Here is a 14,452-nt window from a genome sequence, read left to right as displayed (position 1 = left end):
GTAGGCACTCACAAGAAGGGGGCAACCCTGCAGGCTGCCTGGGCCATAGCTAGTTTATGTACTGTGAGCCCAGGTTGACCTTGCACAGCCCCAGGGTCCGTTTTAGAGGCACACAGCCCACCGTGTTTGCATATGGGACTTCGGTCCGTGTCCTAGGTTAGAGGACCCTGGGAAACTCCATGTAAGCCCTTTCCTCAGCTTGTCCCAACTTTGTGGCCATAGCTGTCTGATAAAGGAATTCCCAATCCTGTCTTCCTCCTCCCCACATCTGCCCTCACAATGGAAAAAGCTGCCCAACAGAAAAAGCACCGTTTCTGGGGCTTGATGGTCTGTTTTTCCACCCACTTCCAACACACACACAGGCTTTATTGGCTGTGAGTGAGTTAATGTCTCTGAGCCTTACTTAGGTCCTGTGGTGCTTCTCTGCTTCATCAACTTTTCTATCCTAGCGCTCAACTGTGTGACTCAAGCAGGTTTCCCACAGGACTCTAGGATGCGCATCAACTCGGAGATCTTTCCCAGTGTGACAGCCTGGCCCAGGCTCCAAGAAAGAACGTAGGCTACCCTGCTCTCTGCACCCACTCTTTATTGCAGCTGGGCCAGGCGCTGGATCCTGCCGGCCCGGGGAGGGGAGGTCCTGACAAACTCCCCAGTCTGGGGCCAGCCAGCAAGGCTGAGCTGAGCTCTGAGGCCCACACCCAGCCCAGCCAGCCCGAGGCAGAGGCATGGTCGAGAGTGCGGAGCCCTCAGGGAGGGCGCAGGGCGCAGGCCCCGGCAGCGCACGTGGCCCTGTACACAGCTCTAGCCTTTCGAGTCACTGGCTGTGGGCTCCTGGCAGAACTCATCCATGAACTGGAGGAAACGGCCGAACTTAGGTGGGCCCTCGCTCAGGGCTGGGCGGGCCAGAGGTGGTGCTGAGGCACCGAACACTGTCCGCAGCGAGCTGCGCACCAGCTGCCGGTAACGCGCCCGAAACTCCTTGAGCAGCCTCTTGGCCTCCAGGTACTGCTTCTGGTTCACCAGCCGCCGCTCTGTCCGCTGACTCAGGACAGCTCCTGAGGGAAAGAAGCCAGGAGGGGCAGCAGGCTCGCTCTGGGTGTCACCTAGCCTAAAGCAGTGGGGGTTGGGTCTAAAGGCCTTACTTACAAAGTGGGATGGCATGGGAGAAGAATGTTAAGGGGACTGAAATATAGCCTCTCCAACTTACTGGATTTCGTTAAGCAATGTCACCATAAAAAAATAAAGAAAACAAACAAAAACCAAAACAAAACAATAAAAAAGAAGAGTAAAGAAAAAAGAAAAAAAAAACACCTCTCCAGCTTGAGGCATTAGGAAGCCAGCGGTGTCCTGTCATGCCTTAGTTCTAGTCTGCAACATGCTGTGGGACTTTAGGCAACTTCCTGCCTCACTCAGCCTTCAGTTTCTTCACCTGGGAAGCACTGGGGCAGATGCTCCCTAAAAGCCCTCCTAGCTCTGAGATGAGCCCTTTGCTTTATACCAGCAGATGAATAAACTAGATCTCTGGTCCTGGCAGCGGAGGACTGGGGGCCAGAGCTATACCTAGCGGAGCCTCTGTAATGTTCTGGGAGTCCCGCATGCGAATGAGGATGTCATCCAGAAGCTGGGCTCGAGTCTTCCGTGGAGGCGGAACAGGGATCCTCTGGGCCTGACAGAAGGTGAGAGGAGAGTGTTATCTCAATCTTATGCTCAGACTTTCCTGGCCTCACCTCCTCATATAGTCACAGCTACAGGCTGGGAAGCAACTGGGGGCGCTGGGAAAGCATGGCCCTTAGAAGGGCCTGAGGTGACAGCCACCTCTGTTCCTGTGGGAGTCCTGAAGGACCATTTATACACTCAGGGAGGTGCAGGTTTACCCGTTTCTCTTTGGGAACATAGTGTTTCTGAAGAGTGTTCATCTTGGGCTTGGAGGAGTGGTAAAGGCGCGGGTGCTTCAGCATGTGCTGCAGGGCCTGTGCATTCTTCTGGATTCCTAGGGCAGGAAGGCAACATGGAGTCCAGGTACCTGCCCCACTTTCTCCTAGATGTCTCCCCCAATTTGTTAATTCCCCATCTCATAGTGGTCCTGGATAAAAGGATGAAAAGCCCCAAGAGGGTATACTGTTTCCACATCTCTTCCTGATCTGCTGCAGTGTCAGAAGTTCCATCATTTATTCAGTGAATACTGGTCCCTCATGAGCACAGATCCTAATGGGAAAATGGCATTGGTGTGGGGAAAAGGGCTGACTTCAATGTAATCCCATTAACCTCAGGGGGGTTATACTGCAGAGACTGACACCCGAGAGAGCACAGCTAAGCTCTAGTTCCTTTGAAAGTCCCAATACTATTAACACATCAGTCTGAAATAAGGAGCTCAGAGATGGCACTGTCTCCCTTGCCTCAAACCAAATAGAGGAGACTGGATGTTCAGTCTGGGGCTTAACTGGGCTGGGGAAGAGCTTGGGAATCTGGGTGTTTGTTCATCAGACCCTTCCTGGAGAGACTTTGCCAACCAGACCTAGGCCCAGACTGGTTGGAATCTGAACAGCTGTGGCTCCCCAAAGCCAATTAAGCCACAGGCCAGGGGTTCCAACATGTAGGGCTCCAAACCAGGACACCCTCAGGGGCCTTCTGACAGTCCGAAGACAGCTCCTTGGTCTGGAAAAGAGGCTTGGCACTAGCCTTGGCTTTGCCCTGACTTGTTCTGGGCTGTGGAGAGGGCTCCATGCCTTGGAGCTAGTCTTCTCACATACCCTTCGGCTCAATGAAGGTTGGATCAGGCTTGGCTGTCAGCAGCTCCTCGTAGCCATGGTACTTGCTGGGGAGTGAAACAGATGGAAACTTCCTCCGAGTCCTCTTCACCTCTCTGGGCGCTGGGGGTAGGGGTGATCTTTGTTTTTTCTCCACCTCTGAAGCATCCCTCTGGAGAATGGAGGAAGGCAGCCCACTCACCTGGCCCAGGAAGAAAAATACATTCATTCATTCCATGAACACTTCTGAGCCTCAGTTCTGTGTGGGGCCCCATGCTGGGCCCTGTTAAGGGCAAGAACCAAGACTGGGGTGAGAGAAGGCGAACATGAAAATAGACAATGACCATACACCTTGGTAAATGGCTGTAACAGAAGGGAGCACAAGGCTTCTAGGTGAGCCCGCAGGAAGCCCTAAACCAGCCTGGGGTGCCAGGAATTTTTCTGGAGGAAATGATGCCTTAGCCTGAGCTATGTCTTGAAGAACCAGAAGAGCCATCCCCAGGCAGGGGTGGAGAAAGGAGAAGTCTACAAGTGATGAGAAAGGAAGACTGTTGCAGGCAAGGGATGCTATTATAGCAAGGAGCACAGGTAAGATACAGCAAGGTGCTTTTAGGGGAACCTAATACTGGTATAATTGGAGTGCACTGTAAAGAGGGAGGCAGCTGGAACAATAATCAAGGCCCAGATCAGTAAAGATCTTTAAATGCCAAGCCGAGGCATTTTGTTTTTGTTTTATTTTCTTTATCCTTACTGTGATGGATAACAAGCCATGGAGGAGTTATAGGGGAATAAGTGAACATTGTCTGAATTTGGTTTTAGCCTACCCCAATTGGTTTTATGATAAACATCTTTATGAAACCTGTATTTCATGTAGGGATGTAATTACTTATTATTAAAACTTATGACTGTCTAAAAAGACCTATAACAAGTAAAGAGATTGAATTAGCGATTTAAAATTTTCCCATCAAAAGTCAAGGACCAGATGGCTTCATTAGTGAATTCTACTAAACATTTAAAGAAAAATGAACACCAATCCTTTGCAAACTCTTCTAAAAATTAGAAGAGAGAACACTCCCAACTCATTCTGAGGTCGGCATTACCCTAAAACCAAAATGAAAGAAACACATCCCAAGAAAGGAAAACTACAACTCCATATCCCTATAAACACAAAAATCCTCCAAAAAATGCTAGCAAGCCATATCAGCAACATAGAAAAAGCAATAGGTAGGAAAAGTTAGTTTAATACCTGAATATCAAATATGGTAATATACCTATCAATAAATAAAGGACACAAACCAGATGATCATCTCAACAGACACAGCAAAAGCATTTGGCAAAATCTAACATCTATTCATAAAAAAGCAAAGCAAAAACAAAACAAAACAAAACAACAAACAAAGAACAGAAATTTCCTCAACCTGATAAAGGACATTTATGAAAAGCCCACAACTAACATTATAATTAATTGTGAAAAACTAAAAAGCTTTCCTGCTAAGATCAGGAATAAGACAAAGATGTCTGCTCTTGCCACTTCTCCTCAACACTATGCTGGAGGTTATAACCTGGGCAATTAGGCAAGGAAAAAAAAAAGGTTTTTTTTCAATCATAGTGACTCAATTGTATTGCTTTTGGCTGCTCAGAACTGCATTTTGGCAATACACCTCTATTATGAGAGTAGTAGTGCATGATGTGCATGTTTGAGTGGCAGAATTACCCTTGAACTTATTCTTTTCCTTTCATACAACTCTCTCAATTGTTTATTTTTAATGCTTATTTATTTATACTCTACTTTTTTCCAAAAAGGTTCTAAGTCATAAAGATACTTTTTTACTGTAGGAATCTGTGTATCACTGTAAGTCGTACATGGAGTACGTAAGGGATGGATGGATAGAGAATCAGACATAAATGTGTGGGTGAATGTACATCTTGGAAAGATCTGGAGGGGCAAGACTACAGGTGGGGAGATCAGGAAGGGCAGCGATACAATAATAAAGTTTAAGGGGCCCCTGCTGACTCTTCCAGCCTTGTATTTCCGTTTTCCTACATGTCACCCTTCTGTTGCACTGACAATGAACCACTCATGGTTCCTGCAGGTACCATGATAATTTCCTCTGTATCCTGCTTCATGGTGTTTGCTCTGCCCAGAGTGCCCTTGCTGCCTGTATCTTTACCTTGTTAACTCCTACTCAGCCTGCAAAACTCATCTCATTTGATTCTCTTCCAGGAAGCCCTCCTAGTCTGAGGCAGAGGCATCCCCGTTTCCTCTAGGCTTCCAGTTCCTGAGTTTCTCACTCTCAGCATTGACTGTATGCACTGTTCCTGTCCATCTCCTCCATTAGACTGAGGACATCTTGAGGACAGGACCATGTCTCATCCATCTGTGTTCCCAGGATTCAGAGGCAGCATCAGAAGTGAGGTGACCTTAAGCAGATTGGCAGAGGCAGCAGCAATCCCTTCTGAAAACCTTGTCAGAATTGCACCCCAGCCAGCCCCCAGGTGTGGTTTGTACCACAGGACCATGACTTGTCCCGATGGGTGTCTGTACTAGTAGCCATGGGTCAGTGAGTCTCCCAGAAGGGACCTGTAGGCCTAGTTAGGGTGCTACCTTCTGGTTTCCAGATCCGCCTTGTGCTTGCTTCCAGCTGCCTACAGCAATCCAGCTATCTAAGGGCTGCTCAGGAACCTATGGGAGTTGGGAACAAGTGGGCAGGGGCAGGTGGATCCAGGTACCTGGGTCAAGAAGATGGATTCTGTGCTCTTGATGTCCTCATCTGACAGGTGCTCCGGGCTGAGGTGGCCAGCGGTGTCACTTCGGCGGGACGTTGTCTCTTCACTAAGCACAGTGGAGTCGGAGCAGATGGGCGGAAGTGGCACAAAGGTCCGGTGGGGCAGGGAAGGGCCGTGCACGCCCTCCACGGGTATCACTGACTCCTGAGAAGTGCTTTTGGCAGTGGGCCGCACTTCAGTCAGCTCTGACCCTAGTGTCTCCTTTGAGGGAGACTGGGTTGTGGTTCCAGGTAGGCGATGGAGAATCAGAGGCTGCTTTGGCAACTTTAAGATTTGGGTTTTCACCTGTCATGGGAGAAGGGCTGGTATTGGTTTGCTCCCTAATCAGAATCTTTCCTCTTGGACTTCATCAGCCTAAGGCCAGTTTGTACAGTAACAGAGCACTGGGTGAGGGCTCAAAAGGAGAGGGAGGGAGCTAAATCACACTTATGGGCACCTAGGATGTGCCCCATGCATGACATACGTTGTTTTATTTATACCTCAAAACTACCCAGTGAATACTTATCCTCATTTTATAGATGAGCAAATGGGCTCAGAGAGGTAAAGTGACTTGTCCAAGCTCACAGAGTTATTCAGAGGCAGCGTCTGGACTATCTAATTCCTGTCCTGGGCTCCAGGCTTCATTCTACACCCTTGACTATATCACTCCAGCCCTCAGTAGTCTTATTCCTACGATCAAGGCTTAACACAGTGCCCTTAACTTTCCTCAGGGACTCCTAGGAGGGCATGGGGGAGATGGTCCTACAGTTCCTGGAAGGCAGCAACACCAGGCCCCGTTCAGGATGCTGGTCCTTGCACCTTATATAAAGATCTCTCAGAGTTCGAGATCAAGGAAATAATTTCTTTCCTGTTGAATTGCCCAGCTTCTTTAATTAGCGAAAGCCTGTCTTCCTTTTTCCTTCCTCCTTTGCCTCAGGTGCCAGGAGGGAACCATGTGCTCAGTTTCCTTCAGCTGCGTTTAGTTCTCCCTAGTTACATGGTGGGTTGATTTTATTCTTTGTCAAAGATATTTGGTCCACTTATAGCTATAGTTAGACAATATAGTGTAGTGGAAAGATCCCCAGCACTGTTGTAAGAAAAATATGGGCTGGAATACAGAGGGAGCAGACTGCTCTCAACATAAGGAAATGATTCCTAAGATTCAAGCAGGAGATGTGCATTCTAGGCCTGGCACAGCCATTCATGATTACTATAGGTGACTATGACTTGTACTGGTATGGCTTTGGGGAGTTTATAATGTATTTTTCTCTGTTGTTTTTTCTCTTCTTCTCTGCGGCTCTGTGAGGTTTTTTAGTTTTGAGGCTGTGGCTCTGAGAGTGTGACTGTTTTGGCCATTTTGGGGGCTCTGGGGAGTGTTATAGTCAGGCTCATACCTGGGTCTTCTGACAGATTTCTCCCCACATCTCTATAGTTCTTTCTCTGGACCTCAGTTTCTCTGTAAAATTAGGGGGTCAGACTCAATGACCTCCAAGGCTCATCCTGACTCTGCCTTTTGGGTCTCTCTGACTGTCTCATCCCTCCTGGGTATATCTGTATTAATAGAGCACGGAAAAGAGAAGACACTACTGCTACTACAAACCTAATGAAGGGATTCTGGGCATTGTGGGAGAGTGCAGCTTGATTGCCAGGCGGGTCTACATGCATTAACATGGAGTTGGGGAGTACTGCCTTGGAAGCCTTACCTTCCGTGAGTCCTTCCGAGGCATCAAAATATGATGTTTAGCCTTCGCTGTCTTCTTTCGAATTAAGTGGATCCCTAGCCGCTCCTGGAGGAAGCTTTTGAGCAGTGGAGGGACCCCTGGAACCATGATCGGAAAATAAGATCACGATTAGCTAACATTTACTGGGGCACTATGTGTCAGGCACTGTTCTAATAACTGTACTTAATTAACTTACTTAATTCTTACACCAACCCTAGGAGGTATGTACCTATATTATTTCTGTTAGATAGGTGAGGAAACTGAGGCACAGAGAGGTTAAGGAATTTGCCCAGGGCAACAAAGACAGTGTGGAGCAAGTATCAAAACTCTGCTGGTGTCACTCCAGGACCCAGAATTCTAAAACTCCTTTAAGCTGCCTCATCATGGACTGTGGGTTCTACTGCATTCACTGTGCTCTGGGAGGAGAGAGCTCTACACCCCCTTTCCAACTGAGAAATGAGGTCACAACAGACGTGTTCCACAAAGCAGGGTGTTGCTTAAAGAGCTCACGCAGGATCTAGATAATTCTGTATTCCATTCTCGGCTGTGCCTCTTTCTTGCTACGTAACCTTGGGTAGATCGTGAACCTCCCTGATTCTCAGTTTCTGCCACTGTGCACAGGGATGATAATGCCTGCCTCACAAGGCTGCTGTCAGGATGAGCGGGTGCAGAGCAGATGTTCAGCAGTATCTGCTGTTTTCTCCATCCCCCTTGCCCACCCACCCACGATGCAGAGCAGAGCTCAGGGCCTGGCACTGATAAGGTTGGGATGAGGGTGCCCACATTGCTTCCTGGGCACTGGGTTGTGGAGAACAGCTTTGCAGACACCATACCTCGTGTGTGGGCCACCAGGGGGTTGTTATGAAAGACGAGCTCACAGAGAGATGGGAAGAGAGCTACCGGCAGGAGGGCGTCTTCCTTTGCAATCTGGAAGGCATGCAGGTGAGAGCATCAGGTTGACACCACCTCTCACCTCTGCCCAAGTGCCTCCAGGCCCACAATGCAGGGCTACATGCTTGCTAGGATTGGGGTGGGGCTGGGGAAGTGATGCTGTTGTGGACAGGACTCACTGATGGGCAACGTCTTATCTCTGTAGTTTCACCTGTTCACGCCCAGAATGCCTTGCCCCTCCTGTCTGAAATCTTATCATCGCTGTTTCATGTTTCAAAGTTAAGAATTTTTCTCCCTTCTGTGCACTGGTTATGTAGCTTACACTAAGTGTTGAGGATGCTGGTGACAATAATAACAAAACAATAGACTACTTGTCTTGCAAGGAATCTGGAAAGTAGGCAGGGAATTGACTTTGACTTCAGGATACAGTTTGTCTGACATGTCCCCTTCCTCAGGGCAAACTCTACACACTCCATCAGTCTGTCAACAGTACTCCTAATGGCCTCTTTCACTGAGGCCTGTCCTGGGCACTCATCTGGGGAAGGACAGGGAACAGGAGGTCAGGGGAACCCACCCATCTAAGGGATAAGTAGACCCCATAGTAAGGGAGACCTCATGGCTATCTGGGGCCCACGGGCTGCTCCACCCAAGGCCAGCCTCTGAAGGACAAAAAATACATAATCCTTGTTAAGCAGAATGGCTGGAACATCTGGGGACTACTCTGGAGAAGGTGTCTATTAGCAATAGAACAGTATCAGAGCCATCAGTATCACAGGGGCCATGCGTGGGGCAGTGACCTTTCAGATGCCTGGGTACACTGAAAGCTGTTGGATCAGATTCGGGACCCACAGAAGGCGCTAAGGTCTGAAGGCTGGAAGGAGGAGGGCACTTCGGTTTGGCTTCCTCTGGGACTTCACTAGGTAGCACTACAGGCCCAGTAGGCTATTAACCTAGTCAATGTCTTTCATTTTGGTTCATTCGCTTAACAAATATTTACTGAATACCTACATGTAATAAGCACTGAGTTGAGATTGAGCAAAACAGATATAACCACTGACCTCATAGAGTACTACCTAGTAGGAAACAAGCATTGAAGAAACAGTAACATAAAGAAGAGTAGATTTACAACTATGATTAGTGCCCTAAAAGAGAGGCACGTGAAGTACTAGGGTGATTTGACCTAGTCAGAGAGATAGGAAAAGGCATTCCTGAGAGATCTGAAGGATGGGTGGGAGGTAATTAGCAAATATAGTGGAGGATGGAGTATGTGGCAGAGAAACCTCTGTATTAACCAAAACCATTTCCTCTACTTTCTGGGCACACAGCTGGACTGTGTATCTTCTTGCCTTCCAGGAGCCAGATGTGGTCATATACTCAGTTCTAGCCAGTGCAACCTGGGTGGAAGTAACAGATGCCATTTCCAGGCATAGCTCATTCAAAACCTCCTGCTTGATCTTTTACATCTCTCACCACCTACCCACTCCTCAACCACCTATCCACCAGATGCACAGGATCCAATAAACTACTCTTAAGTCCCTATGGGATGACAAAGCCATAGCCAGAAGGACCCTGGGTCTCTGAATGATCATATGGAAGGCCACCAGCCAACCAGAAACATCTACATAGGATTTCGTAAAAGCAAGAAATAAATTTTTATTGTGTTAAGTCATTGAGATTTTTAAGTTTGTTGCAGCAGTTAGTGTTACTTTAACTAATGCAGAAAGGAAGTGTTCCATGAAAAGAGAACAATGTGTGAAAGGCCTAAGAGCCAGGAAAAAAAGGTGACCATTTGAGTAACTGGACAGATGATAGATGTATTTCCTAAGATATGGAACAATGGAAGAACATCAAATTTGAAGGGATAGATCATTGCTTTACTTTGCATATGTGTACTTTGGAGGTACCTTTGAGACCTCCAAGTAGAGATTCAAGTAGACAGTGGATATACTGGTCTGCAGTTCAGAGGAGTGGTCCATATTAGAGTTACAAATTTGTGAGTCTCTCTTCATGGGCCAATGGGTATGTGAAGCCATCCCTATGGAGAGAGTACAGAGTGAGAGGAGAAAAAGGAACTAGGTATGGGCCTTGAAGGACTTTAACCTTTGATCACCTAGACTAGGGGTTGGCAAACCTTTTCTGTCAAGGGCCAGATAACAAATGTTTTAGGCTTTGTAGGCCATACAGTCTCTGTCGTTGCTACTCAACTTTGTTGTTGTAGCACAAAAACAGCTTTGACGATTCATAAACAAAGGCTATTAACCTAGTCAATGTCTTTCATTTTGGTTCATTCGCTTAACAAATATTTACTGAATACCTACATGTAATAAGCACTGAGTTGAGATTGAGCAAAACAGATATAACCACTGACCTCATAGAGTACTACCTAGTAGGAAACAAGCATTGAAGAAACAGTAACATAAAGAAGAGTAGATTTACAACTATGATTAGTGCCCTAAAAGAGAGGCACGTGAAGTACTAGGGTGATTTGACCTAGTCAGAGAGATAGGAAAAGGCATTCCTGAGAGATCTGAAGGATGGATGGGAGGTAATTAGCAAATATAGTGGAGGATGGAGTATGTGGCAGAGAAACCTCTGTATTAACCAAAACCGTTTCCTCTACTTTCTGGGCACACAGCTGGACTGTGTATCTTCTTGCCTTCCAGGAGCCAGATGTGGTCATATACTCAGTTCTAGCCAGTGCAACCTGGGTGGAAGTAACAGATGCCATTTCCAGGCATAGCTCATTCAAAACCTCCTGCTTGATCTTTTACATCTCTCACCACCTACCCACTCCTCAACCACCTATCCACCAGATGCACAGGATCCAATAAACTACTCTTAAGTCCCTATGGGATGACAAAGCCATAGCCAGAAGGACCCTGGGTCTCTGAATGATCATATGGAAGGCCACCAGCCAACCAGAAACATCTACATAGGATTTCGTAAAAGCAAGAAATAAATTTTTATTGTGTTAAGTCATTGAGATTTTTAAGTTTGTTGCAGCAGTTAGTGTTACTTTAACTAATGCAGAAAGGAAGTGTTCCATGAAAAGAGAACAATGTGTGAAAGGCCTAAGAGCCAGGAAAAAAAGGTGACCATTTGAGTAACTGGACAGATGATAGATGTATTTCCTAAGATATGGAACAATGGAAGAACATCAAATTTGAAGGGATAGATCATTGCTTTACTTTGCATATGTGTACTTTGGAGGTACCTTTGAGACCTCCAAGTAGAGATTCAAGTAGACAGTGGATATACTGGTCTGCAGTTCAGAGGAGTGGTCCATATTAGAGTTACAAATTTGTGAGTCTCTCTTCATGGGCCAATGGGTATGTGAAGCCATCCCTATGGAGAGAGTACAGAGTGAGAGGAGAAAAAGGAACTAGGTATGGGCCTTGAAGGACTTTAACCTTTGATCACCTAGACTAGGGGTTGGCAAACCTTTTCTGTCAAGGGCCAGATAACAAATGTTTTAGGCTTTGTAGGCCATACAGTCTCTGTCGTTGCTACTCAACTTTGTTGTTGTAGCACAAAAACAGCTTTGACGATTCATAAACAAATAAATGTGGTGGCTCCTTTCCAACAAAATTTTACTTGCGGACTCTGAAATTTGAATTTTAATGTGTTATTCTTCTTTCTATTTTTTCCCAACCATTTAAAAATGTAAGAATCATTCTAAGCTTGAAGGCTGTACAAAAACCTGGGTCAGAAAGATACAGCCCATGGGCCAAATCTGGGCCCCCATTTGTTTAATAAAGTTTCATGAGAACACTGTCATGCTTACTCATTTATGTATTGCCTTTTGTGCTACGAGGGCAGAGTTGAGTAGTTGTGAAAGTATTATATTTACTATCTGGCCCTTTGAAGAAAAAGTTTGCTGAATTCTGATCTAGACTCTAGAAAAGGAGGGATGGAGGGTGAACCTACAAAGAAGCCTAATATGTATTGATAAATAACTAGATAATGGTGTTTAAAGAGGTTGCAGAGTCTCTCGTATGCAAATCAGATAGTTAAGAAGCAGTCACAACAGAATGGGGGATGGAAAATTTGATTTTGTCAGGATGCAAAACTCCATACATCTAAATCAGATGGCTAAAAAGTTGAAGAAAGTTGCCATCAAAACTGGTAGAAAGTTGAAAGATGCCTAGGGCATGTGTATCATATTTCCTGTAAAAATTAAGTCCCAGCTGAAAGATATAGGCTTAGGATTATGGCTGACATAGCAAGCATAATTTGGGTATCAGGCTAGCTTGTTCCCTTTAAGGTGAGTTCAAAGCCCCTGTAAATAAATTCAGGTACCAATGACAATTTGAAATTTCTGCCCGATTTCACTGGGTCAAGTGGAAAATAACTTTGTCAAATTTATGAACTAAGTAACTATTTGTTAAAGGTTGAGTAGAAATAATTACTCTTGACACAAAAATTATTAGATTTCTGAGTGAATATTCTAAAGGTTTAAGTTCTGTTTGAAGGCAGAATTGGTTTTAAAATTTGTAATTTTAATATATTGAATGCTAATTTCAATTTCAACACAGGTAGCTCTGAGTACTCCTTGACATGATCAAAACATCATTCACTCATCTAACGAACTTATTGAGCACCTATCATGTATCAGTTGCTATTCTAGATGATATAGTTGTAAGCAAAACACAGTCTTAGCTCTCAAAAAAAATCTATATTCTGGCAGAAGACAACTGATAGTAGACAAAAAGATATATGTTAGGTGGTAACTGTCATAAAGAAAAATGTTATTTAAAATCTCAAGTGAGAATGCAGAAAAAATGGCAAGAGTGCTGCTCCCCTCACAATAAGGAAAAGCTGAGTAACGTACATCCTCACTTTTCTTCAGTCCAGCAAAGAGCTATGGTCTCAGGGCAATCAAGTGGCCTGAAATCTAAGATTAGATGGGCACCCTGAAAAAGAGATGGAACAAAGACACTGGCTCACCTGTGGCAGAATGTGGAAGGAAGAGATGGCGAGTGCCACATAAGCATTTAAGAAGAAATCAGCTAAAAATTTTAATAAATTGCTAAAGGCCAAGTGTGGGCTAGAGCAGTGGTCCCCAACCTTTTGGGTACCAGGGTCTGGTGTTCCTATGAGATTCTAATGCCTGATGATCTGAAATGGAGCTGAGGTGGTGATGCTAGTGCTGGAGAGTGGCTGCAAATACAATGAAGCTTCACTGGCTCTCACTCGCCTGCTGCTCACCTCCTGCTGTACAGTCCTGTTACTAACAGACCGTGGACCAGTACTAGTCCATGGCCCTGGGGCTTGGGGACCCCTATACTCTTAACTCACTAGAGTAAGAGTATAAAACTCCTGAGAGCTGCAGACACAAGGGGAATTCACAATTACTTGTATGTGAAAGACTGGACTTGGGGAGGGAAACCTGAGAAAGCCTTCCTCCAGGTGTAGGCCTGGTGGAGAGAAGGTGCCACTGCAGAAAAGGTAAGAATCCTTGCCAACCGTTCTCTCCAGTGAACAAAAAGCTTAAGTTGCTGAGGAAGGTCAGCCAACCCTTTTGGGCCTAGGGCCTGGCATTGCGGGGGTGGGAGGGGACAGGTAGGGAAAAAATTAAAACCTGCTACTCCTGGGGTAGGGGCAGGAAACCACCCGGGCCCCACTATATTAGAGGTCTTCTACTCTTTGGAGAGGGGTAGGATCACTGAGAATGGCCCATTCTTGAGACACAGGAACCCAGGGCCTACTTAAGACTGGGGTTGGACCCCCGCCACCAGACTAGCCAGCACTAAGTAATAGGCAAAAACAGTCTACTGCTGGGGAAGAAGCAAGAATGTGGAGATAAAATCCCCTCAGGTGTAGGAACCCAGGGAAGGTTGCAAGATGAAGATAGAGCAGGAACACTGAGAAAAATGCTCTGGCACCCCAGCAAGAACCAACTATATGCTGTTTCAAAGAGATGTACTTTAAATATAAACCTATAAATAGGTTGAAATTCAAAGAACAGAAAGAGATATACCATGCCAATAGTAAGGGGTGTATGCTGTGTATCTACATAAAATCAGACAAAATAGACAAGGAGCATTAGAGGCAAAGGGTGATAGTCATAATAATAAAAGGATCAATACATCAGGTAGATATAAAAATTCTAAATGTATGTGTACCTGATAGTAGAACTTCAAAATACATGCAGCAAAAACTGACAAAACTAAAGGGAGAAAAAAACAAATCCACAATCATGACTGGAGATTTTACCATACAGCTTTCAATAACTGATAGAACAAATAGACAAAACAACAGTATCAAAAAGATTTGAGTGACACTACCAATCACACCTTAACTTAATTGATATTTTAGAACATTACC

At 45.6% G+C, this 14,452-nt stretch overlaps 1 protein-coding gene across 2 annotated transcripts in view; it reads right to left on the bottom strand.

Annotated features, from left to right (window-relative positions):
* Positions 1–569: 569 nt before the first annotated feature.
* XRRA1 (X-ray radiation resistance associated 1) overlaps positions 570–14,452 on the bottom strand; it is a 48,888-nt gene continuing 35,005 nt past the window's right edge. For both annotated transcript variants that reach the window (XM_011368427.2, XM_011368428.2), the window contains exons 13-19: positions 8,068–8,161; positions 7,217–7,332; positions 5,478–5,819; positions 2,751–2,949; positions 1,875–1,990; positions 1,561–1,666; positions 570–1,055 (exon numbers count right to left, since the gene is read on the bottom strand). In XM_011368427.2, the coding sequence (XP_011366729.1) occupies positions 802–1,055; positions 1,561–1,666; positions 1,875–1,990; positions 2,751–2,949; positions 5,478–5,819; positions 7,217–7,332; positions 8,068–8,161 (1,227 nt within the window). In that variant the 3' untranslated portion in view covers positions 570–801. The remainder of the gene's footprint in view (positions 1,056–1,560; positions 1,667–1,874; positions 1,991–2,750; positions 2,950–5,477; positions 5,820–7,216; positions 7,333–8,067; positions 8,162–14,452) is intronic.

The sequence above is a fragment of the Pteropus vampyrus genome, unplaced genomic scaffold (assembly GCF_000151845.1).
Source record: "Pteropus vampyrus isolate Shadow unplaced genomic scaffold, Pvam_2.0 Scaffold141, whole genome shotgun sequence".
Taxonomy (NCBI): Eukaryota; Metazoa; Chordata; class Mammalia; order Chiroptera; family Pteropodidae; genus Pteropus; species Pteropus vampyrus.
The sequence above is the reverse complement of the archived record's forward strand: the minus strand, read 5'-3'. Positions and strand labels throughout refer to the sequence as shown.